The sequence below is a fragment of the Diaphorina citri genome, unplaced genomic scaffold (genome assembly GCF_000475195.1).
Source record: "Diaphorina citri unplaced genomic scaffold, Diaci psyllid genome assembly version 1.1 scaffold406, whole genome shotgun sequence".
Taxonomy (NCBI): Eukaryota; Metazoa; Arthropoda; class Insecta; order Hemiptera; family Psyllidae; genus Diaphorina; species Diaphorina citri.
In genome coordinates, this window is record NW_007377841.1 from 80,565 (window position 1) to 103,804 (window position 23,240).

At 40.2% G+C, this 23,240-nt stretch overlaps 2 protein-coding genes across 2 annotated transcripts in view; both read left to right on the top strand.

The window, feature by feature from the left end:
• Window positions 1-4,377: 4,377 nt before the first annotated feature.
• LOC108252307 (fatty acid synthase-like) lies at window positions 4,378-14,543 on the top strand. Its single transcript, XM_017443795.2, has 8 exons — window positions 4,378-4,712; window positions 10,563-10,791; window positions 11,084-11,236; window positions 11,593-11,766; window positions 12,175-12,375; window positions 12,710-12,948; window positions 13,208-13,443; window positions 14,414-14,543. Exons 2-8 carry the CDS (start codon window positions 10,572-10,574, stop codon window positions 14,541-14,543), a joined length of 1,353 nt encoding a protein of 450 aa, XP_017299284.2. The 5' UTR covers window positions 4,378-4,712; window positions 10,563-10,571.
• Window positions 14,544-15,606: 1,063 nt separating this feature from the next.
• Window positions 15,607-23,240, top strand: part of LOC103508526 (fatty acid synthase) — a 29,440-nt gene continuing 21,806 nt past the window's right edge. Inside the window, exons 1-7 of the mRNA XM_026823109.1 lie at window positions 15,607-15,735; window positions 16,031-16,261; window positions 16,520-16,709; window positions 17,313-17,566; window positions 17,698-18,002; window positions 18,283-18,402; window positions 18,675-18,816. Coding sequence (XP_026678910.1) covers window positions 15,676-15,735; window positions 16,031-16,261; window positions 16,520-16,709; window positions 17,313-17,566; window positions 17,698-18,002; window positions 18,283-18,402; window positions 18,675-18,816 — 1,302 coding nt within the window. The 5' untranslated portion in view covers window positions 15,607-15,675. The remainder of the gene's footprint in view (window positions 15,736-16,030; window positions 16,262-16,519; window positions 16,710-17,312; window positions 17,567-17,697; window positions 18,003-18,282; window positions 18,403-18,674; window positions 18,817-23,240) is intronic.

Below are 23,240 nucleotides of genomic sequence, written 5' to 3' on the forward strand. Positions count from 1 at the left end.
CTTTGAGGTTGAACACCCTGTATAGATAAGACTATATTTATAGTTTTATTTACGGGTTAATTTCCTATGGGGCACTTTGAGGTTGAACACCCTGTATAGATAAGACTATATTTATAGTTTTATTTACGGGTTAATTTCCTATGGGGCACTTTGAGGTTGAACACCCTGTATAGATAAGACTATATTTATAGTTTTATTTACGGGTTAATTTCCTATGGGGCACTTTGAGGTTGAACACCCTGTATAGATAAGACTATATTTATAGTTTTATTTACGGGTTAATTTCCTATGGGGCACTTTGAGGTTGAACACCCTGTATAGATAAGACTATATTTATAGTTTTATTTACGGGTTAATTTCCTATGGGGCACTTTGAGGTTGAACACCCTGTATAGATAAGACTATATTTATAGTTTTATTTACGGGTTAATTTCCTATGGGGCACTTTGAGGTTGAACACCCTGTATAGATAAGACTATATTTATAGTTTTATTTACGGGTTAATTTCCTATGGGGCACTTTGAGGTTGAACACCCTGTATAGATAAGACTATATTTATAGTTTTATTTACGGGTTAATTTCCTATGGGGCACTTTGAGGTTGAACACCCTGTATAGATAAGACTATATTTATAGTTTTATTTACGGGTTAATTTCCTATGGGGCACTTTGAGGTTGAACACCCTGTATAGATAAGACTATATTTATAGTTTTATTTACGGGTTAATTTCCTATGGGGCACTTTGAGGTTGAACACCCTGTATAGATAAGACTATATTTATAGTTTTATTTACGGGTTAATTTCCTATGGGGCACTTTGAGGTTGAACACCCTGTATAGATAAGACTATATTTATAGTTTTATTTACGGGTTAATTTCCTATGGGGCACTTTGAGGTTGAACACCCTGTATAGATAAGACTATATTTATAGTTTTATTTACGGGTTAATTTCCTATGGGGCACTTTGAGGTTGAACACCCTGTATAGATAAGACTATATTTATAGTTTTATTTACGGGTTAATTTCCTATGGGGCACTTTGAGGTTGAACACCCTGTATAGATAAGACTATATTTATAGTTTTATTTACGGGTTAATTTCCTATGGGGCACTTTGAGGTTGAACACCCTGTATAGATAAGACTATATTTATAGTTTTATTTACGGGTTAATTTCCTATGGGGCACTTTGAGGTTGAACACCCTGTATAGATAAGACTATATTTATAGTTTTATTTACGGGTTAATTTCCTATGGGGCACTTTGAGGTTGAACACCCTGTATAGATAAGACTATATTTATAGTTTTATTTACGGGTTAATTTCCTATGGGGCACTTTGAGGTTGAACACCCTGTATAGATAAGACTATATTTATAGTTTTATTTACGGGTTAATTTCCTATGGGGCACTTTGAGGTTGAACACCCTGTATAGATAAGACTATATTTATAGTTTTATTTACGGGTTAATTTCCTATGGGGCACTTTGAGGTTGAACACCCTGTATAGATAAGACTATATTTATAGTTTTATTTACGGGTTAATTTCCTATGGGGCACTTTGAGGTTGAACACCCTGTATAGATAAGACTATATTTATAGTTTTATTTACGGGTTAATTTCCTATGGGGCACTTTGAGGTTGAACACCCTGTATAGATAAGACTATATTTATAGTTTTATTTACGGGTTAATTTCCTATGGGGCACTTTGAGGTTGAACACCCTGTATAGATAAGACTATATTTATAGTTTTATTTACGGGTTAATTTCCTATGGGGCACTTTGAGGTTGAACACCCTGTATAGATAAGACTATATTTATAGTTTTATTTACGGGTTAATTTCCTATGGGGCACTTTGAGGTTGAACACCCTGTATAGATAAGACTATATTTATAGTTTTATTTACGGGTTAATTTCCTATGGGGCACTTTGAGGTTGAACACCCTGTATAGATAAGACTATATTTATAGTTTTATTTACGGGTTAATTTCCTATGGGGCACTTTGAGGTTGAACACCCTGTATAGATAAGACTATATTTATAGTTTTATTTACGGGTTAATTTCCTATGGGGCACTTTGAGGTTGAACACCCTGTATAGATAAGACTATATTTATAGTTTTATTTACGGGTTAATTTCCTATGGGGCACTTTGAGGTTGAACACCCTGTATAGATAAGACTATATTTATAGTTTTATTTACGGGTTAATTTCCTATGGGGCACTTTGAGGTTGAACACCCTGTATAGATAAGACTATATTTATAGTTTTATTTACGGGTTAATTTCCTATGGGGCACTTTGAGGTTGAACACCCTGTATAGATAAGACTATATTTATAGTTTTATTTACGGGTTAATTTCCTATGGGGCACTTTGAGGTTGAACACCCTGTATAGATAAGACTATATTTATAGTTTTATTTACGGGTTAATTTCCTATGGGGCACTTTGAGGTTGAACACCCTGTATAGATAAGACTATATTTATAGTTTTATTTACGGGTTAATTTCCTATGGGGCACTTTGAGGTTGAACACCCTGTATAGATAAGACTATATTTATAGTTTTATTTACGGGTTAATTTCCTATGGGGCACTTTGAGGTTGAACACCCTGTATAGATAAGACTATATTTATAGTTTTATTTACGGGTTAATTTCCTATGGGGCACTTTGAGGTTGAACACCCTGTATAGATAAGACTATATTTATAGTTTTATTTACGGGTTAATTTCCTATGGGGCACTTTGAGGTTGAACACCCTGTATAGATAAGACTATATTTATAGTTTTATTTACGGGTTAATTTCCTATGGGGCACTTTGAGGTTGAACACCCTGTATAGATAAGACTATATTTATAGTTTTATTTACGGGTTAATTTCCTATGGGGCACTTTGAGGTTGAACACCCTGTATAGATAAGACTATATTTATAGTTTTATTTACGGGTTAATTTCCTATGGGGCACTTTGAGGTTGAACACCCTGTATAGATAAGACTATATTTATAGTTTTATTTACGGGTTAATTTCCTATGGGGCACTTTGAGGTTGAACACCCTGTCCCTGTATAGATAAGACTATAGTTTTATTTACGGGTTAATTTCCTATGGGGCACTTTGAGGTTGAACACCCTGTATAGGTACAGATGGTATAGTTTTATTTGATTACACATTCACACGACATTCAACGATAACTTTCGAACGCTTTATAGGTACCTACTTATATGATTTTGATGAAGATTACACATTCACACGACATTCAACGATAACTTTCGAACGCTTTATAGGTACCTACTTATATGATTTTGATGAAATGCAGTAAATATATGTAGGTATTATGTTCAACATTTAACATGTGAAGGATCGGACAATTTATTCAAGAGTTAATTAACGCGGAACAAACAGACAAACTAAATACAAAAATCGTCGAGTTAAAACTTTGAACTCACTTCGTTCATTCCGACATTGCATTCTGTTGGTTTCTGTCAGGTAAGTATTTAAAGTTATGCAATTCCACTGCCTCCTCCTTCTCATCAGTACCTACCTACCTATGTGCTCTCAAAAAACGATAAGGAATGATTGCTTGGTCCAAATTTAGTTATGGAAGCCAGGGTGAATGACATTAAGCCCAGTGCTCAGTGTTTTTGACCGAAACTGTTTTCAGTAAGTATCTAGGCATGTGTATATTAGCCATAGGTATTCCAAATGCATTGCTATAGCGATCAGCTTAGACGATGCCTTTCATTACCAGGAGATCTACCTTTGTTTTCGAATGGGGTTAAGCATAGAAAAGCTCCCTAGCTATAGGCTGTAGGTGCTGTATCCTGCTATCTACGGTACGGTATCCAGTAGATATGGTCGCCTTACTCTGATAATTCCATAGCCATAGTCCCCAGGTCTACCGTGACGTTTTTCATGAATCAGCTCTTGCGCAGATCCACGATATTTTACTTGTTTCTAATTCAGCCTGGAGCTGATTGAGATTGAGCTACGATCAGCTCTTAGTACTCTTAGGCATAGACCAGAGTCGAAGAATTCTTTCTGTTTGACTACATTATCCTTCTTGAACGTGGTCAGGATAGCGCCGTTCTGGTCCTGCAGGAGTTTATACCTTTCTTCAGCGATTTTCTTACAGATCATAGACCTAGGTCTGTCAGAGCGTCCTAACAACGGTCTTATAGAGACCTGCCACATACGTTAATACGGTCTGAGCCTGAGTGGCGGTCATAGTATATAGGTAGGTATATAGATTTCATAAGGTTCTGGAAACGCAGGAAAACTGTTGTTATGTTCAATTGGAGCCACTTGGATAGAAAGGGCACTAGAAAATTATCATCGAAGAAAAGGTCGATAGAAAATTCCATCACAACAGTTAACCTGAACTACGTTTTATGTAAACTAAATCGCGGGACAAGTTCATTACCAAATCTACCGGACTAGACAGTAGCACGGCTGGTAGTTTTAGAAACAGTCAGGGTTGCTCAGTGTACTGCCACGTCTTAACTAAAAAGCCAAGTAGTAGTCCGATTTAACAAACACTAATTATTCGTAGTGTGAACATTTTCCTAGAAAAATTGTGATTTTGCCAATCTTTTTCTTTGATTTCTGTAAGTGCGTTGGTTTTGTGAAGTGATTTAGTTTGTTTCGTTTTGGCGAAAAGTTCGAATATAGATTTTGTAAACTTTCCGTCGGTTATCTTCTTTCTGGTCCTTAATTAAGGTAAGTCCGAATACTTATTATGTACATTTGGTATTTGATTTGAGTACGCTCAAGAAATATTTTATCTATAAAATTTTAACAAAAAGATAAATAGGCAGGTACATAGTGGAGATTTCTGTTTCAACATGAGTTTGTTCCAAGGGTGGACTCTTTTTGGACATTTAGTATTGATCTGAAAAACCTGCATTCTGCAGTCTAGGTGTGAATAGGCAGACTTATTTGTATAGCCCTCAACAAATTCAAATTGCGTAAGACTGTGCAGTCAAATTGCAATGTCAACAGGCAGATTTTTTTTTTTTTTTTTTTTTTTAAGGGGTTACATAGATTACACATTCACACGACATTCAACGATAACTTTCGAACGCTTTATAGGTACCTACTTATATGATTTTGATGAAGCCCGGGCGGGAATCGAACCTGCGGCCTAGCGCTTACAAGGCAGACGCACTACCAACTAAGCTAACTAAGATGGCACAGGCAGATTAATGTATCCTTCAACCTAAAACTACAGCAGTCTTATAAAAAGACTCGCACTTCGTGCTCGGGAGGGGGACTTCAGCCCCCCTCCACCCCCTGGGGGCTTCGCGTGTTTGCTACGCGGAGTTGCGTATACGGTCGCGCTGCGCGCTCCCGGGGGCTTCGCGGGTTTGTGCATGGGGTCGCGCTGCGCGCTCCCGGGGCTTCGCGCTCCCTTGTTTATAAAAAGACTCGCACGTCGTGCTCGGGAGCCTCCACCCCCCGGGGGCTTCGCGTGTTCGCTACGCGGAGTTGCGTATACGGTTGCGCTGCGCGCTCCCGGGGGCTTCGCGGGGTTGTGCATGGGGTCGCGCTGCGCGCTCCCGGGGATTCGCGGGGTTGTGCATGTGGTCGCGCTTCGCGCTCCCTTGTTTATAAAAAGACTCGCACGTCGTGCTCGGGAGGGGGGCTTCGCGTGTTCGCTACGCGAAGTTGCGTATACGGTCGCGCTGCGCGCTCCCGGGGGCTTCGCGGGGTTGTGCATGGGGTCGCGCTTCGCGCTCTCTTTTGGCTTTGCCCCTGAAAACTAATATCGTCCCTGAGTCTTGTCTCGAAGAAACGAAAACGAAAAGAAAACGAAAACAACTAGAAGCGGGAGAAAATATTAAACGCAGGTTTGCTGGCCTCAAACTGTGTTTCCTGTGTATTTCTTAAGGGGAACTAAAAAACGTCAATATCTCGGGAACGGTTTGGAAATTCGGGATTTTTCCCGGTATGTACAAAAAATATGGAATCCAATGGTGAAAACCGCATCTTCCCAGCTCATCTAGAAGTGGGTTAGAATTAGTATGAGTGAGTGAGTGAGTGAGTCAGTTACACAAGGGGCTGTATACAAGTACTCGCACTTCGTGCTCGGGAGGGGGGCTTCGCCCCCCTCCACCCCCCGGGGGCTTCGCGTGTTCGCTACGCGGGGTTGCGTATACGGTCGCGCTGCGCGCTCCCGGGGCTTCGCGGGGTTGTGCATGTGTTCGCGCTTCGCGCTCCCTTGTTTACGGTCGCGCTGCGCGCTCCCGGGGGCTTCGCGGGGTTGTGCATGGGGTCGCGCTGCGCGCTCCCGGGGGCTTCGCGGGGTTGTGCATGGGGTCGCGCTGCGCGCTCCCGGGGGCTTCGCGGGGTTGTGCATGGGGTCGCGCTGCGCGCTCCCGGGGGCTTCGCGGGGTTGTGCATGGGTACATAGATACAACACACTCAAGGGGGAGCTAGACGATCAAATAATTAAGTTTGCCAAACCATCACACTTCGAAAAAAATTGTGACAAAGTGAGAAAGCCATCAAAATTAAAAAGTTTGTCAATCCTTAAAATTTACTCCACATTATGATCAATTTTATTTCCGAATTGATGGGCAATCATTTCGAACAATGCGGTCCACCACGTCGTTACAGCTCGAACAATATGAAAACCGCATCTTCCTAGCCCATCTAGCAGTGGGTTAGAATTAGTATGAGTGAGTGAGTCAGTGAGTGAGTGAGTCAGTCAGTCAGTTACACAAGGGGCTGTATATATTTAGGATTAGGACTAGTGGATTCTGCAGTCTTTTCGACAATTTGCAATGTGCTACAATTTTCAGTCTAGATGTGAAAGGAGCCTTAATCATATTCCCTGAGATTTTCTTTTCTTTTTAAAGAGTTAACATTTTGTAAGTAGGTAGGTACTACCACTAAACGTTAGGATCGAAATAAACTCGATGTTGGAAGTTTTTTCACCGTTTGTCAAAGGTGATGATGATGCGGCGGATTCATAGATACATACAACATTATTATTATGTTAAGGCGGTCTCTTCCTGATCCCTTATATATATGCCGCGTCTATTTTAGTTTCGGACTATTGCACACTCAACATAATTATACATAGATACAACATACTCAAGGGGGAGCTAGACGATCAAATAATTAAGTTTGCCAAACCATCACACTTCGAAAAAAATTCTGACAAAGTGAGAAAGCCATCAAAATTAAAAAGTTTGTCAATCCTTAAAATTCACTCCACATTATGATCAATTTTATTTCCGAATTGATGGGCAATCATTTCGAACAATGCGGTCCACCACGTCGTTACAGCTCGAACAATCGGAAATGTGATATCAAGCTTAGCGCCGATAGGACATTCAACATTTAATGCACCAGTTCCAGACAGATCACTGAAGATAAGCAACGTTGAGCGTGTCCCATACCCGTCTCGTCCGCAAGGCTGACTGTAGGCCAGGCGTTGTCCCCTTACGTTGTTGGTGTCGGTTGCGTTCATCCTTGCCGCTCAGTGTCACTAGGAGTCGGCAGTCGGCACTTTTTCTTTAAAAAAAAAAAGATGAGTGTTTCACCGCCGTTTTTATTCCGTAGCAATGAAACAATTGCTACATTGGACGCTTGTGGTCTGTGTCGTAGCATGCCCATCCCGTAGTATGCCTCTCATCAGATGGGCGAGAAGAGGATGAGTGTTTCACCGCCGTTTTTATTCCGTAGCAATGAAACAATTGCTACATTGGACGCTTGTAGTCTGTGTCGTAGCATGCCCATCCCGTAGTATGCCTCTCATCAGATGGGCGAGAAGAGACACAATACTAGTAAGCTGCTCAATTTTGACCCCTGTACAACTCCCGAAGGAGGGGTGAAAGAACTTGACTTTTGATTTTCGTACAGAACGGTGTTTTTTCTGTTACCTGCCTCGGTGGTGTAGTGGTCAAGACGCTCGCCTGGTAATCACGAGGGCGTGGGTGCGATCCCAGCCGAGGTATGGAATTTTATCCTCATTTATTTGAGAATTTGACCACATAATAATGGAGCTCTAAGGGTTAGGTGGTAGAGAACGCCTAAGGCGTTAACCTCGCCTAGTGGTTGCCTTCCACTCGAGAGTCTATTATTATTATTATTAAATATAAGTTTTACCAGGGGAGATGAAAATCCTGCCTTTTCGAGTTTTTGTCTAATAGCTAAATGATGTAAGGAATCAAAACATTTCATGGCATCGCAATATAGGACATCTACCTGATCTTTGGATGACAATGCTTTAGCACTAAATGATGTAAGGAATCAAAACATTTCATGGCATCGCAATATAGGACATCTACCTGATCTTTGGATGACAATGCTTTAGCAGTATAGTCGCAAAACTCTGTAAGGTTTGTTAGAGTAGATTTTCTGCTAACAAAACCATGTTGATGTGGTGAGATTGAAGAGAATACAAAGTTTGCTATTTTATTATATAAAGCACCAAGTAAGACCAAAAGACTGAACAATGGTTTGTCGCAGGGGTCAGTTCTCTCTCCGTTGCTGTACAATCTCTACACCCATGATGTCCCACAGTCACTGTCCAGGAAATTCATGTATGCAGACGACATGGCATATGCAGTTCAAGGTAGCAGCTGGCAAGACATTGAATAAGAGTTATCCCGTGAAGTGTGAGAGTTATACCGTGAATAATCAAAACTAAACCAAACAGGTAACCTCGCCTAGTGGTTGCCTTCCACTCAAGAGTCTATTATTATTATTATTATTAATAATCATGTGAAGTTTATGTATGACAGTAATACTGATGTTGGAAGTAACCTGGAACCTCCAAGTCATCTTGATGAAGGCACATACCCTCTCGGTACAGATTCTCCTGAGAAGCTACCGAGACAACTTTATCAAGATGAAGACCTTATAACCGGATCCTTGGACAACTAAAAAAAAAAAAAAAAAAAAAAAAAAAAAGAATTTTTGGGATTTTGGGCAAGATGTTTTAGGCACTCCGGATGCTATCTGCTCATTGGTAACTTCAATATCTGTCCTATACTTCCCGTCTTGTAACTGAAACAAAAATGAAGACCTTACAACCGGATCCTTGGACAACTAAAAAAAAGAGCATGTTTGGTAGTTTTGGCCAGATGATTTGTTACAATAAATGTTCAGTCTGAAATCTTGAAATCCGTGTCTTCCATACTAAACAGTAATATAACCTGCAAGTAAGTAACATGTCATATTTGTTACCAGCACCGTATAGCTTTATAATTACCTAGATGTGTATGACCTCAACTGAACTGAAGAGGTTCAAGTCATATTAAAAAATTGGAACAATAGGAATTTATTGAATTTACCTGTATTCATACATATCACCTATCTACATATGACTGGAGTATCCTAAATTATTTATTAGTCACTAGAGGTAGGTACTTTTTGACCTTTGACTTGACGATTAAAAGTGTGTGTGCATAATTATGACGTCTGATTCTTTCCTTGTTTTGAATATCATTAACTTTGACTATAGTTTCCCAATACACCTGAAAATACATACACACATAACAATGAATAATAATTCTTATTAAATAGAAATAGGTAAAATGTTTGACAGGATGAAAGGCCTTGAGAAAAGTTAAAACTATGGGAAAAGGTGAAAGGTTGGATAACATCATTTTCTCATACCTATCTACTTGCATACATATTTTCCAACGGAGATAGATAGGATCTTCTAAGGAGTCACAGCAACATCAATACTTCAACTGGAAGTCGTCAAGGCCTGAAAATGAGTAAATTTCCATGTAGGTAGGTAGGGAATGTGACGTGTATGATGGGTTCGTACTCATTTCCGGAACAGTCCGTTCCACACCTACCGAGTGATTACCTGCCCTAAGTCGTATCGCCCCTCCACCTTTACGTCGTAAGCAAGCTTTGGTCAAAATGTATGACAAGATCCAAGCCAATCAACAGATTCCTCTTCATGATGATCTCCTTGAAATACCTCACACAAGACTCTCTTCAAGAAAACCCCCGTTGTCATTGGGTAAACATCTACGTGACAGAAATTTCAATATGGATGCTGAATGGAAGGATGCGTGGATACAAAGCCAGCACCAGTCTTCCTTATTTGAATTCGCGGGTTTCAATTTCCCGCGAAAAGAGTCCTCTCTTCCAAGGAAAGCACTATGCAACCTTAACAGACTCCGTACACATCATGGACGCTGCAACTCATGTCTATTCAAATGGGGGCTGACTGACGACGAAAGCTGCGAGTGTGGGCACCCTAAACAAACTACTGACCATATCCTATATGACTGTCCATCTTTGTCATTTAAGGGAAATATTGAGGATATCAAAACACTTAGTTCAGAAGCTGTTGATGGGTTCGTGAACTGCTGAAACTGATGATTTTGAACGATAATTACTAAACAATTTATTTAATATCTACGTTCCATGGTATTCTTTTAACATATCTGTCTAATTTTATCAAAGTCGCACTAGCCGTTCAAAAGTTATTGTGAAACAGACGAGTTGATTCAAAACAAATTCAAACTCGAGTTGAAAACCGAGACCGTTTCGCATTGGTTGAATCAACTGAGTGTCCCATGCGTATTTCTCCTGCAGGTTTCCAGCATGGGTCCGGCACCGAATTCCCCTGCTCCGGCAAAGTTGACTAGCAAGGAGTTGGCACTCAAGGCGGGTCGTCGCCTTGCGCGCCCGGCACCAGGTGATGAGATCTGCATCACAGGTATCGCCGGCGTGTTCCCTGACTCGACTGATGTGCGGGACTTTGGCGAGAAGCTCAACAACAAGGTGGATCTCATATCTGATGATGATAGAAGATGGAAACTCGGTAAGGGTATACCATTATGTGAGCATACAGCGGAGGGTAAAGCCAGTGTCGCTTCACCAGCCAAATAAATACATACATATAACCTAGGTAATGTTAACCAAGCTCCTGTCCTGAAAGGAAATTCTTATTTTGCAGAAAAAAATGTCTAATCGACTTGAAGTGTGAAATTCTTCCTGGGACAGTGCTGACCTGTAGTATTATGAACGGCTTTTTAAAAAATTCAAGAGTTTTTTCTGGTGTAAATGAGTAACTCATAAGAAGTTGAAGACAATAACAATATCCTATCTTCTAGAACATCCCGAGATCCCACAGAGAACTGGTAAGCTGTATGAAGTGAACAAGTTTGACGCAGCCTTCTTTGGAGTTCATTTCAAGCAAGCTCATACCATGGATCCTATGTGTCGGATAATATTGGAGAAAACATATGAAGCTGTGATAGACGCAGGTGAGTTGAGGCCATGTCCTTCTAGCTCGGACAATAGACATATTATAAATAGGTTCCAAGAGAATGGACTTGACTCTTTTTTTAGAACTGAGGTCTTCTTACCCTAATTTCGAACTTTTGATCTCCAGATTTCTGCCTTACATATCCACGTACTGAACGGTTTCTCCTTTTCAATCAAACAAGCCTCAAGAGATGACGGAACCGACTACGGTTTCTGATTTTCTCTTATTTTCAGGAATAAATCCGAAAAGTCTGCGCGGATCTAAGACAGGAGTATTTATCGGAGCGTGTTTCTCGGAATCTGAGAAGACCGACGGAACCGACTACGGTTTCTGATTTTCTCTTCTTATTTTCAGGAATAAATCCGAAAAGTCTGCGCGGATCTAAGACAGGAGTATTTATCGGAGCGTGTTTCTCGGAATCTGAGAAGACCTGGTTCTATGAGAAACTTCAGATCAATGGGTTTGGAATTACCGGGTGTTCACGTGCTATGTTGGCCAACAGGGTATCCTACTGGTTAGGTGTTAATGGTAAGTCTTATATCTACCTACTATTTTACTTAGGTTATTTATGAAAATGGATACTTACGAGTTGTATACCGCTTAACGTGCGAATGCGGTAGCACATAATATGTGCTACCGCATTCGCATATATTATGTGGGTATGACGCAAAGAAGTCTGAGAACTAGACTTAGCGAACACAAAGCTTCAGCGCGTAACAACAAACCTGAAAAGTCTAACTTCGCGAAACACGTACTAGAAACAGGGCATAATATGAACGCAGCGAAACAGGAAATACTCTGATGCGGAAAGAACTTTAGAGAAATCCAAATTTGTTAGTCAATTAGGTGACATGGTATTATGACAAAACCTTCATATAGCGGTCATGTTTATTCTTACCCTATAATATCATGAAATGAACCCATTCCATCCCTCAGGTCCAAGTTACACAGTGGACTCTGCTTGTTCATCCAGTCTGTATGCTCTGGAGCATGCGTACAAATCAATACGTGACGGCCATTGCAACGCGGCCTTCGTAGGTGGTTGTAATTTGTGTCTACATCCATATGTGTCCCTACAGTTCGCCAGACTAGGAGTATTGTCACCGGATGGCCGCTGCAAGTCGTTCGATGAAGCGGGTAAGAATTTACTTTCGACCGTTGCTTCAAAGGATTAGTAATTTGCTACTTTGCTTTTTTTTACTGTACCTATATACCTACTGATGTATGTTAACAACCCAATGTGTTGAAACATGAAATAAACTTTGATACAATAAATGATACAATAATTAGGGTTAAAGTCACTTGGTCTTTCACTTTTAAGGTTAAAGCTGGTGCTTTTTAATTTATTTGATCCCACGACACGACATTTGGAGACTAGAAATACATAATATATTTACACATATGTATGTACCTACATATTATAAAGAAGCAAAACATCAATAATTAATATTAATCAATGATTGGTTCGCAGCTAACGGCTATTGTCGCTCAGAGGCTGTGTGCATTATGTACCTCCAGAAATCCAAGGATGCGAAACGTGTCTACGCCAGAGTAGTTCACGCTAAGACCAACTGCGACGGTTACAAGGAACAAGGTATCACCTATCCGTCTGGAGCACTACAGCAGAGATTACTGGAGGACTTCTATTCCGAGTGCGAGGTGGATCCTAAGAATTTAGCTTGGATTGAAGCTCATGGCACTGGCACCAAGGTACGGTAGAAAAGAAACTGAACAAACCATGTGATTTCTGAGTTTTAACTCGATGATTTTTCTTGTTTTTCAGTTTGTCTCACTATACCTCGCACTTTCGTAGAACGGTTTCCATTTTTATGAAATTTGGCAAAAAAGTTCAAAGAAGATTTTCCTTTTAGATTGAAGTTGGCAAACTTGTTAAATAAACACCTAAAGAACATTAATTTCTACAGTTCATAGAACTACTAGTCTACTATGTAGTTATTTCATTCCCCAGGTGGGTGACCCCGAGGAGGTTCAGGCCCTAGAGAATGTGTTTTGTCCTGGCCGCACTACCCCCCTCCTCATCGGATCTGTCAAGTCTAACATTGGCCACTCTGAGCCTGCATCCGGTGTGTGCTCAGTAACCAAAGTCATCCTGGCCATGGAGAATGGCATCATTCCGCCCAACATCAACTTCAAATCACCTCGCAAGGACATACCCTCCTTCCACAACGGCAAAATTCAGGTACAGTGTGTTCATACTGTTCATGTAACAAAATTTAATTTATTTGTGGCGAAAGAAAAGGCTCTTCACTAAATTTAATTTATCTGTGGTGAAACAAAAGACTTTTCGCATTTTTTCTGTTTATTATCCTCAATCAAAGGTCTGTAGTGTCTCTTAAAAGCATCATACTGTTTATGTAACAAAATTTAATTTATTTGTGGCGAAAGAAAAGGCTCTTCACTAAATTTAATTTATTTGTGGTGAAACAAAAGACTTTTCGCATTTTTTCTGTTTATTATCCTCAATCAAAGGTCTGTAGTGTCTCCATAGGCGGTTCTTGCCTAAATTTTTGGGGGGGCTTGATTTTGAAGGTACACCTTCAAAATTTTGATTTAGCTTTATGTAAAAACGCCGAGGCCAAAATTTTGATTTTCCTTTCTACCTTCTTTTTGATTTATATTGTATGTATCTCTTTCTGCCGGGAATTTTCGCCGAGGCCAAAATTTTGATTTTCCTTTCTACCTTCTTTTTGATTTATATTGTATGTATCTCTTTCTGCCGGGAATTCTTTGCCATCAACTCTAAACAGCATCCACTATAATGATATAGGTATGAAAGAAAGTTAACTTCACTGATAACGATTCTTTTTATATGGACCCTAGGTTATTTCCCGCTAGTCCTTCTTCTTCTTCTTCGTCATATCACTCACTTTCTTCTTCTCCTGGTTCTTACCATTCTATTTCTGATCATTCTTCCCCTACCTCTTATTCTTCGTCATATCACTCACTTTCTTCTTCTCCTGGTTCTTACCATTCTATTTCTGATCATTCTTCCCCTACCTCGTCATATCACTCACTTTCTTCTTCTCCTGGTTCTTACCATTCTATTTCTGATCATTCTTCCCCTACCTCTTATGCTGATTTGAATCAATATGTTTCAACTGCTGTCTCCACATTCGACCGTCTTCGTAATGTTCTTGATTATTTCCGGAAACAGTTTAAATGTGTCCACGTCTCTGGTAGCACATCATCCGACTTTCATTGAGTCTTTCTCGAACTTGTCAGTGGGAGCTGTGCTGGTGTCGGAGACATTCCTTAAACCCTCTATTCCATCGGGTACAATCTAATAAGAAATGACAGACTGTACAAAGGATCTGGAGGTGTTGCAATTTATCTTCGAGTTGACTTTCCATACAATACTATTGCCAAGTCTGATGGCAATGTCGAAGGTAGCATGGAGTATTTGGTATTAGAGGTTGTTGTCAATCATTTTTTTAAATAAAGAGTCTGAACAAATGTCTATGTTATGTGGCGACTTAGATATAATATTGCATAAATCCATAGCTCAATTAAGCGGAGACGTCTTTGATGTATTTGTTTTATATGTTTTAAGGGCAAAAAGATCTTGGTTTCTAGTGCTTTTTTTATTGACTCTGAATGTAAGTTGTTCTAATAATTCTGAACATTGAATTTGACCCTGTAATAGTTTAACAACAAACAATATAATCAAAGATGTCTCTGCGATGTTGCAACGTATTCATTTCATATTTACTCAATATTGCTTTATAGTTAGGTATGATTATCCTCAACATGCTGGTCTTTGTAACCTAGGGATCTTAGAAACTTATTCTGAATTTTCTCAATTTGTTCGATGTGAGTTGAGTAACTAGGAGACCAAACTGTTGAGGCATACTCTAGACAAGATCTAACTAGAGAACAAAACAGTGTTTTAAAGGTTTTAGGGGAGTTAAAGTTTCTGGTGTTTCTTAAAATAAAGCCGAGGTTTCTATAGCCTTTGTTAACAATGGTTTCACGGTAAATTGAGAATTTCAAATCTTGATCAAGGATAACGCCTAAATCTTAAACTTTATTTGTTGTTGTAGCGGCTTTAGCTTTCGCCGAATGGCGATAGCAGAATAAAGAAAAGATGTCTTTTTGTATCTGCTATACACCGGGGTGATGGTCTCTAGCTCTAGCCATGTTAAATTGGCTGGCTCGTCCTGAACCGCAGTCAACCATCGTGAGGACTTGTACTTGGTCTTTAAAAGCAGAGAGAACCCTTTGAGGAACTGCCAGCTTGCTAGGCTGGTTAGGGTTAGCTGTTCTCCTCCCTGTTTATAGTCCCACAGCCAGACCACACGAGTGCCCATCCCCCAGCTAAAGTAATTGTGTTGTTCATTTCAGCTGGAAAGTCGACCTCTGGACGCCGAGTATGTACGTCTTTTCCATGAGATCCACAGTGATGATATTGCAGGTCACATGTATAGAGGCTATACCATTCTGTCAGCCAATAGCGACAAGAAAATCCGGAGCTCAACCGTGAGTAAAAAATATTAAGATGGAATAGGTACAGTGTGGTCACTTGAATTTTATCAATCATCTTTTTGAAGTCTGAAACTATTTACAAAGTGACATGCCTATGACTTATAATCCTTTGAACTAACAATTCCACAAAAAATTGATCTTTTTTGCTCTCGTCTCGGACCACCTGTTGTTTTCAGCAAGCGGAAGACCTAACCAAAAGGGATCAGATGTGCTTTTTGGCGGAATACCTTATGCTTCTGCCATTTTTATTGTCAAAATGAATGTGGTTGTGTCTCTACTATGTTTACAGCACTATCCTGGTGATACCCGGCCCTTATGGTTCGTATTCTCTGGCATGGGTTCACAATGGGATGGCATGGGCACTGAACTCATGGAGATTCCTATATTTGCCGCCACCATCGAGAAACTCCAAGCCGTGCTCAAGCCGAAAGGAGTCGATGTTAAACGAATCATCACCGACACTAACCCGAAAATGTTTGACAATATTTTGAACTCGTTCGTTGGAATCGCTGCCATTCAGGTAAAAATATCGTTCACCATAGTTGAATTATTTAAGAAGAAAAAGCCAAACAACCGGAGTCGCACGATTTACATAGGTCTCCTAGAGTGTGAGAAGTCTGTATCATATTCATAGGATTGGATTTCTAGGCGACATCGCGCTACTAAAAGTTGCGCGACTACGCTCCTAATAATATGTGGCAGGCCCAGGTTGCGTGATGCAGAAATCCTGTGGAAATAATTGAACTCTGATTTACTTCTCTTCATCTCTTCTTCTCAGATTGGTCTAGTAGACATACTCCGCGCTCTCAACATTACTCCTGACCACATCATTGGACACTCTGTAGGGGAGCTTGGTTGTGCATATGCTGATGGCTGCTTCACTGTGGAACAAACTATCCTGGCCGCTTACTACCGAGGCTTAGCCTCCGTAGAAACCGAATTCATCCGAGGAGCTATGGCCGCGGTCGGTAAGTTTACCAGAAAAAAAGGACCATCCATCATCCTACTTTCTTCTTCTTTGAGTGCCTATCCGTTCCAGATGTTGGCGATCATCATGGCTATTTATATTTTTATCTTGTTTGTGGCAATCCGGAAAAGTTCGGCTGATGATTTGTCGAATCAAATTCTGAGGTTAGCCAACCACGAGATTCTTCTTCTGCCGGGACCTCTCTTGCTATTTTACGGTGTTTACTAGCTCCTTCTTCATCCGTCGGAGTACTTCGATGTTGGTGACTTTTTGCGTCCACGGGATTTTCAGCATTCTCCTGTACAGCCATAGTTCAAACGCTTCAAGCTTTCTTGTGGTTTCTTTTGTTACTATCCAGCTTTCTACGCCATACAGGAGGACGGAGAAGACTTTGATTGTATGTAAATATGTAATAGGTACTATTCTTTCAATGTTTAATTTCGAAATTGTAGAAAAAAAGGTCAAAACATACCCAAAGAAAAATTTTGTAATTAAATTTTGGTTCCCGTAGGCCCTCTTTTTCTGAATATTTTCAACAGCTTACTACACAACTAATTGTAAGACATGTTTGTATACCTGTTCTTCATTTCCTCCGTGTCATCAGGCCTGGGCTACAAGGACCTCCGCTCCAGATGTCCCCCTGAGATTGAGGTCGCCTGTCACAACAGCCCTGATAGTTCTACCATATCCGGCCCTGAGGAAAATGTGAAGAAATTCGTGGCGGAACTTCAGGCAGACAATATATTCGCCAGAACTATCAATGTAGCCAACACTGAAAAACATGCCCCGCTCAAGCAATGTCGTGCCCAACGACCGCCAGCACCATGGCTGACTGATGACATTAGAGCCTGTATGAAAGCAAGAGATAGAGCGCATGTCAAATTTCGTAAGAATAAGAGGCCAGTTTCGTAAGAATAAATAAAAGCAAACTTGTCAAATTCAAATTTGTCGCCCTCACATTATTCTACTCTTATTAAATTTGGTCTCAGGTAATTCCAGAGCCCAAACCCAGGTCCACCAAGTGGCTCAGTACCTCCAACACCGAAGCTAATTGGACCACCCACCTCGCCAAGTACTCCTCAGCCGAATATCACACCAACAACCTACTCTCCCCTGTGCTGTTCGAGGAAACCTCACGCCACATTCAGAAGAACGCAATCACCCTAGAGATAGCACCACACGGACTACTCCAAGCTATACTCAGACGATCCTTACCCAAAACCGTCACTAATGTGTCACTCACGCAGAGGGAAAACGCCAACAGCGTCCTGTACCTGCTACAGGCGCTGGGAAAGTAAGTACTACTGTTGAACGAACGAAGTACATTTTAAGTTTTAAACTCAACGTTTGTTCATTTTTCATTTGTTCGGTTTTGTTCAATTTTAATTCAATTTATTTAAAAAATATTCAAAATCGCCTCAATCTTTATATTATAGTTTTTGGGTCTCATTGCATGTTTGAAAGACCTGTAAAGCTGTGTCCATTCCGCACATAGTCGGCGGCCTTCGAATATGTGTGAATACAGCTTAAGAGTTTACGGTCGACAGTTGCAAATAATTTTACTTCATTTTCAGACTGTACGAGTCAGGTGTACATCCTCATCTCGCCAACCTGTATCCCAAGATAGATTTCCCTGTGAGTCGTGGTACTCCCATGATATCACCCCTGGTGCGATGGGAACATAGTGAGGACTGGTAAGTCTGTACATTCTTAACTAGTGATATCTAAACTCCAAAGCAACCTCCACACGTACACACTATGATCGGAGGATGTCGACATCATCTGGCCATAGTGTGAAAGCTGCTTAGATAATACTCGTATCTCATTTTGGAGAAGAGCTTTGGGAGGATGTTTTCAAATTTTAATTCAAATATAATTTATTGTATTGTCATACATGTTCCATACAAATTAGGTAAATACATGAAACTCAAGTTTTTCTTTTACCTACTGTTCACTCGTTGGTTAGGTATGTGACCACATATCGTATGCAAGAGAAGCTCAAGTCTGGAGAGAGAACTGTAGTGGTGTCACTCAAAGATGATGAGATGGAGTTTGTCAGTGGTCACATGATAGATGGACGAAACCTATTCCCCGCCACAGGATACTTGGTAAGTATTAATATAGCTAGAGCCTAGCCTAGACTATACAAGTTACAGTCGTTGGAAAAGCCTGATGTGTAGGTCTATTGCCTGATCGAACATAGGTACATCCCCTCCGTTGTCTATTTTTCTCTCTTTCCGTATCGTGTTCGTAAGATAGGAATGGTAGAATAGAATGGAGGACCAAGAATAGAATAGAATAGTTTTTATTGTAAATAAAACCAAAAGGTATCTTACAAAGTCAATTCAACTTAATTCTAAATTAAACTTTAAACAAGAGGAGTGATGGAGTGTCATCGGCTGCAGTGGCAACGAGAGCAGGGTCCAAGTTACGAGGTGCCCCAAAACCAGCTGTACCTAAATGAGTACCAAACACCACCAGATCGTATTCTAATTATTTGTAATTATTCTGAGTAGGTAGGTGTAGGTGCCTGGGTGAGCATTGTGCAGTAGTACATGCAGAAATGCATTGTTCCCATTCATAATACCAATGCAATAATTAAGTATCTGGTTTTCCTTATGGTATATTCATAATACATGTCTACTGTAGGTACTGTGTATTAATGCTTGGGTACTGATGACGCTGGCTCTGGGTACATAATATATGTTTGACAAAGAATTTAGCTTGAAATAGCCAAGCACTCTCAATATCTACATAGGTACCTACTGTATTTGAGTTGGCTTTAGCTATTAGCTACGATTTTTTTTTTATTTTTTTTTTTACATGATTGATGTCTTGGTATTTCATAGCAATGAAATAAAGCCTGTTCATTGGACCTGTGTGGTCTGTGTTGTAGCACAAGCCATGACAAATGGTTTTAGACTCTTCTCATTCATGACAAAATATTCCTGTCTCGGTTTGTGACAGCAGGCAATGGGTATTTGCCATTGGAGAGGCAGTGGTTCAAATTACCACTCACATACTTATGAAAAAGCCCATTTTCAAATTGAACATTTTATTATTATTATTATAATATGGAGGTAGGGAGAAAGGTCATAGTCAAGTTGAAAACAATTCAATACACCTTGAAGTGTGACATTATTTGGACACTTTATCTCAAAATGATTTTGAGAAGATGAGATCTCTGTTGTTGTACCTATTCATTTTGACTGTAAGCCTAGAACATTCTGTCCTATTCTATTTATGTCCAATTGTACATCATTACTGTCATTGAGCAATCAATTTCCTTTTCATATGTTGAAAAAGACACCTACGTCTAATGTGATACAGTCAAGTCGAACTTGTCTAATTGGGACCCGTCTAAATGGGAAACCTGGATAAACAGGGGGGGGGGAAATATGCCATTCCCTTAAATTCCCAATCAGACAGATTTGACTGTATTCGAGAGTCTATTTGTGTCCCATTTCACATCATTACAACTAACACAATCAATCTTTGTATGTTTCAGGCGACAGTTTGCAATGTGAGTGAGGTACCCTAACAATGTTGTCATGGCAACGCGAGATGACGTGTCCTCTTCTAGTTCGGAAGTCAAGAGAGACACGGATGTCCACATTGGCACCCTACTTAAGGAGGCGCCACGGAAAGGCCTCGTCCAGCTTAAGAACTCGTTCCGGTCTCTGTCAGCCTCGCCCAAGAGACTTGCGTCCACCGCGCTCGACAGAGGTCAGTGAGAAATTGTTTTGCTTTTGTAAAGCATGTTTTTGACATGATAGATATAGGTACTGATAAAAGGAAAAATGAGAAATGGTCTTACTTTTGTGAAGCATGATTTTTGGGAAGATGAGTGTACATAGGTACTGATATGTTTTAGGCGACAGTTTGCAATGTGAGTGAGGTACCCTAACAATGTTGTCATGGCAACGCGAGATGACGTGTCCTCTTCTAGTTCGGAAGTCAAGAGAGACACGGATGTCCACATTGGCACCCTACTTAAGGAGGCGCCACGGAAAGGCCTCGTCCAGCTTAAGAACTCGTTCCGGTCTCTGTCAGCCTCGCCCAAGAGACTTGCGTCCACCGCGCTCGACAGAGGTCAGTGAGAAATTGTTTTGCTTTTGTAAAGCATGTTTTTGACATGATAGATATAGGTACTGATAAAAGGAAAAATGAGAAATGGTCTTACTTTTGTGAAGCATGATTTTTGGGAAGATGAGTGTACATAGGTACTGATAAAAGGAGGAAGGGATTTTAATTTTGTTAATTGTATTGTTCTACATCTGGTGTAAAACAGCACAAGTTCACATTCTGATCTTTGGTTTGATTAAAAGCTCCAACACAGAAGAATTGGCCATAATATTTGGGAGAGGTCCAAAAACCAAAAAACGAATTGTCCCCTTTCTTAAGGTGTCCACACAGAGCTGACCGGTCGTTAATCGATGTCGACAGAACCGTTCACACTGCCTCGACAACCTAAATTCACCTCGTTGATCGACGGCCGATTGATTATGTGCTCACATAGCTTTTTTCTGGTTGGGTTGCGGGGTGCTTGCGGGGGACCGCCAACCTGCGGGGAACCGCAGATTGACTACGGTTCAGGACGAGCCAATTCGGCCGATTGACTATGTGTTCACATAACTTTTTTTCTGGTTGGGTTGCGGGGTGCTTGCGGGGGACCGCCAACCTGCGGGGAACCGCAGATTGACTACGGTTCAGGACGAGCCAATTAAACATGGCTAGAGACCATCACCCCGGTGTATGGCAGATACAAAAAGATATCTTTTCTTTATCCTGCCATCACCATTCGGCGAAAGCTAAAGCCGCTACAACAACACATAACTTTTTTTCCTCGCCCACAGTGCTTTTATTTTCGAAAGAGTAAAATGTATGAAGTGGACGGAAAAAAGGAGTGAAAGCATTGTGTTGTTCACCCCACCCCAGAATTCATTTGGAAGCTTTTTTTCTCGGAGGGGGGTGGGGAGAGGGTGAATTCAAAGAGGGTTGAGTCGGTACTTGGGGGTGGGGGTGTAATTGGAAACTTTGTACCTACGTAATAATATGACTATTGATTCTCTGGCACACTTCTACCGTAGAGTCTACATTATTACAATGATTTTCTTAGAATTTATTTGAAAAGAAAAATGTCCATCTGGTAGGTAACAAAAAACTGAAGTACCATAATATTATATTTTCTTCAGGCAAAAGTACAATGATCTGTCAATCTGCACTTATTTTATTTTTCGAGCATTAGTCAAACAGAGGATGTAGGTACAACATCATTACAGCTTTAAATTGCTCATATTAAAATTAGTTGATATCCACTGATTGCTTGGAGGGCTTAGGTACAACATCATTACAGCTTTAAATTGCTCATATTAAAATTAGTTGATATCCACTATCCACTGATTGCTTGGAGGGAGCCTGTTGTAACCTAATCAACCAGTGCTGTCACTCAGATTTCCTGCTTGCAAATGGACATAGACTTACCTTTTGATTTTTGTGATATTTTACAGATCTATGGGCACCAAAAAAGATGGGCAAGAGTGCCATTGCCACCAAACTACCATAGGCAACAGCCATCCCTTCTGGAGTTGCAGGGATTTTGGCTGTAGCATTTTTGACAGCCTCTGTAACATTTTCCTTTATAACTTCCTTGAAATCCTCCGCTATGTCCGCCATGGTGAATCAATAAAACTTTTGCGAACTATAAAAAGACTGGGCGGAAGAGACACAGAGATAGATAAAATGCCGCAAAATGAAGCGATCTTTCGACTTTCCCTCTTTCCTCTTTTCCAGTATCCAGCTTTCCGTTTCCAGTGAAGAGTGAAGAGAAGAGAGCAAAAGGTAGACGTGTTTACATGACGTCAAAAGTTGTTTACTTAAAAACAGGTGATTTTAAAATTTGAATTTTCAGTCTTTTCCAGTTTCTAGTGAAGAGAAGAGAGCAAAAGGTAGACGTGTTTACATGACGTCAAAAGTTGTTTACTTAAAAACAGGTGATTTTAAAATTTGAATTTTCACAGTCTACCAACGTTTCGTAAGTACCTGAAAATCGGCTCTATGTACCCTACATCCAGAAAATTTTGCTGCAAACGGTACTTGAAATTACTTTTCGTATTTTATCTGTCTTGAATCAAAAAATCCACCTCAAAAGCCACAAGGAGAATATATTTTATGATTCGAGAAAAGAAAACCCGCTGTTCGATTTTCTTCTTTCATGGTGGTACCCGATTTTGAAAAGATTTTTAGGGTGCACAACTTGATAATCCATAGCCATCTTCACATCCCTGATCTTTTGTTTTGATTTTTGAAAATTTATGTCCCTGAAGTTACAAACGTTGGTAGAAAAAAATCCAAAAATTATACAGGGTACGACAAAATCCCAAAAATTTCGTTGGTAGAACTGATCTTTTGTTTTGATTTTTGAAAATTTCAACTTTTGAACTTTGCTTTTTGGCTCGATTTTTTTGATTCAAAAGGTGTTCCGGATAGGTTTTTTCATTTTAAATTAATATTAATAAAGAATACCTAATTT

Excerpts from the sequence above, each read along its gene's own strand:
- LOC108252307 (XM_017443795.2), top strand. The coding sequence starts at position 10,572 with ATGGGTCCGGCACCGAATTCCCCTGCTCCGGCAAAGTTGACTAGCAAG. Across the intron at positions 11,237-11,592 it reads TGAAGCTGTGATAGACGCAG|GAATAAATCCGAAAAGTCTG; the intron begins GTGAGTTGAGGC and ends TCTTATTTTCAG. Across the intron at positions 11,767-12,174 it reads CTACTGGTTAGGTGTTAATG|GTCCAAGTTACACAGTGGAC; the intron begins GTAAGTCTTATA and ends TCCATCCCTCAG.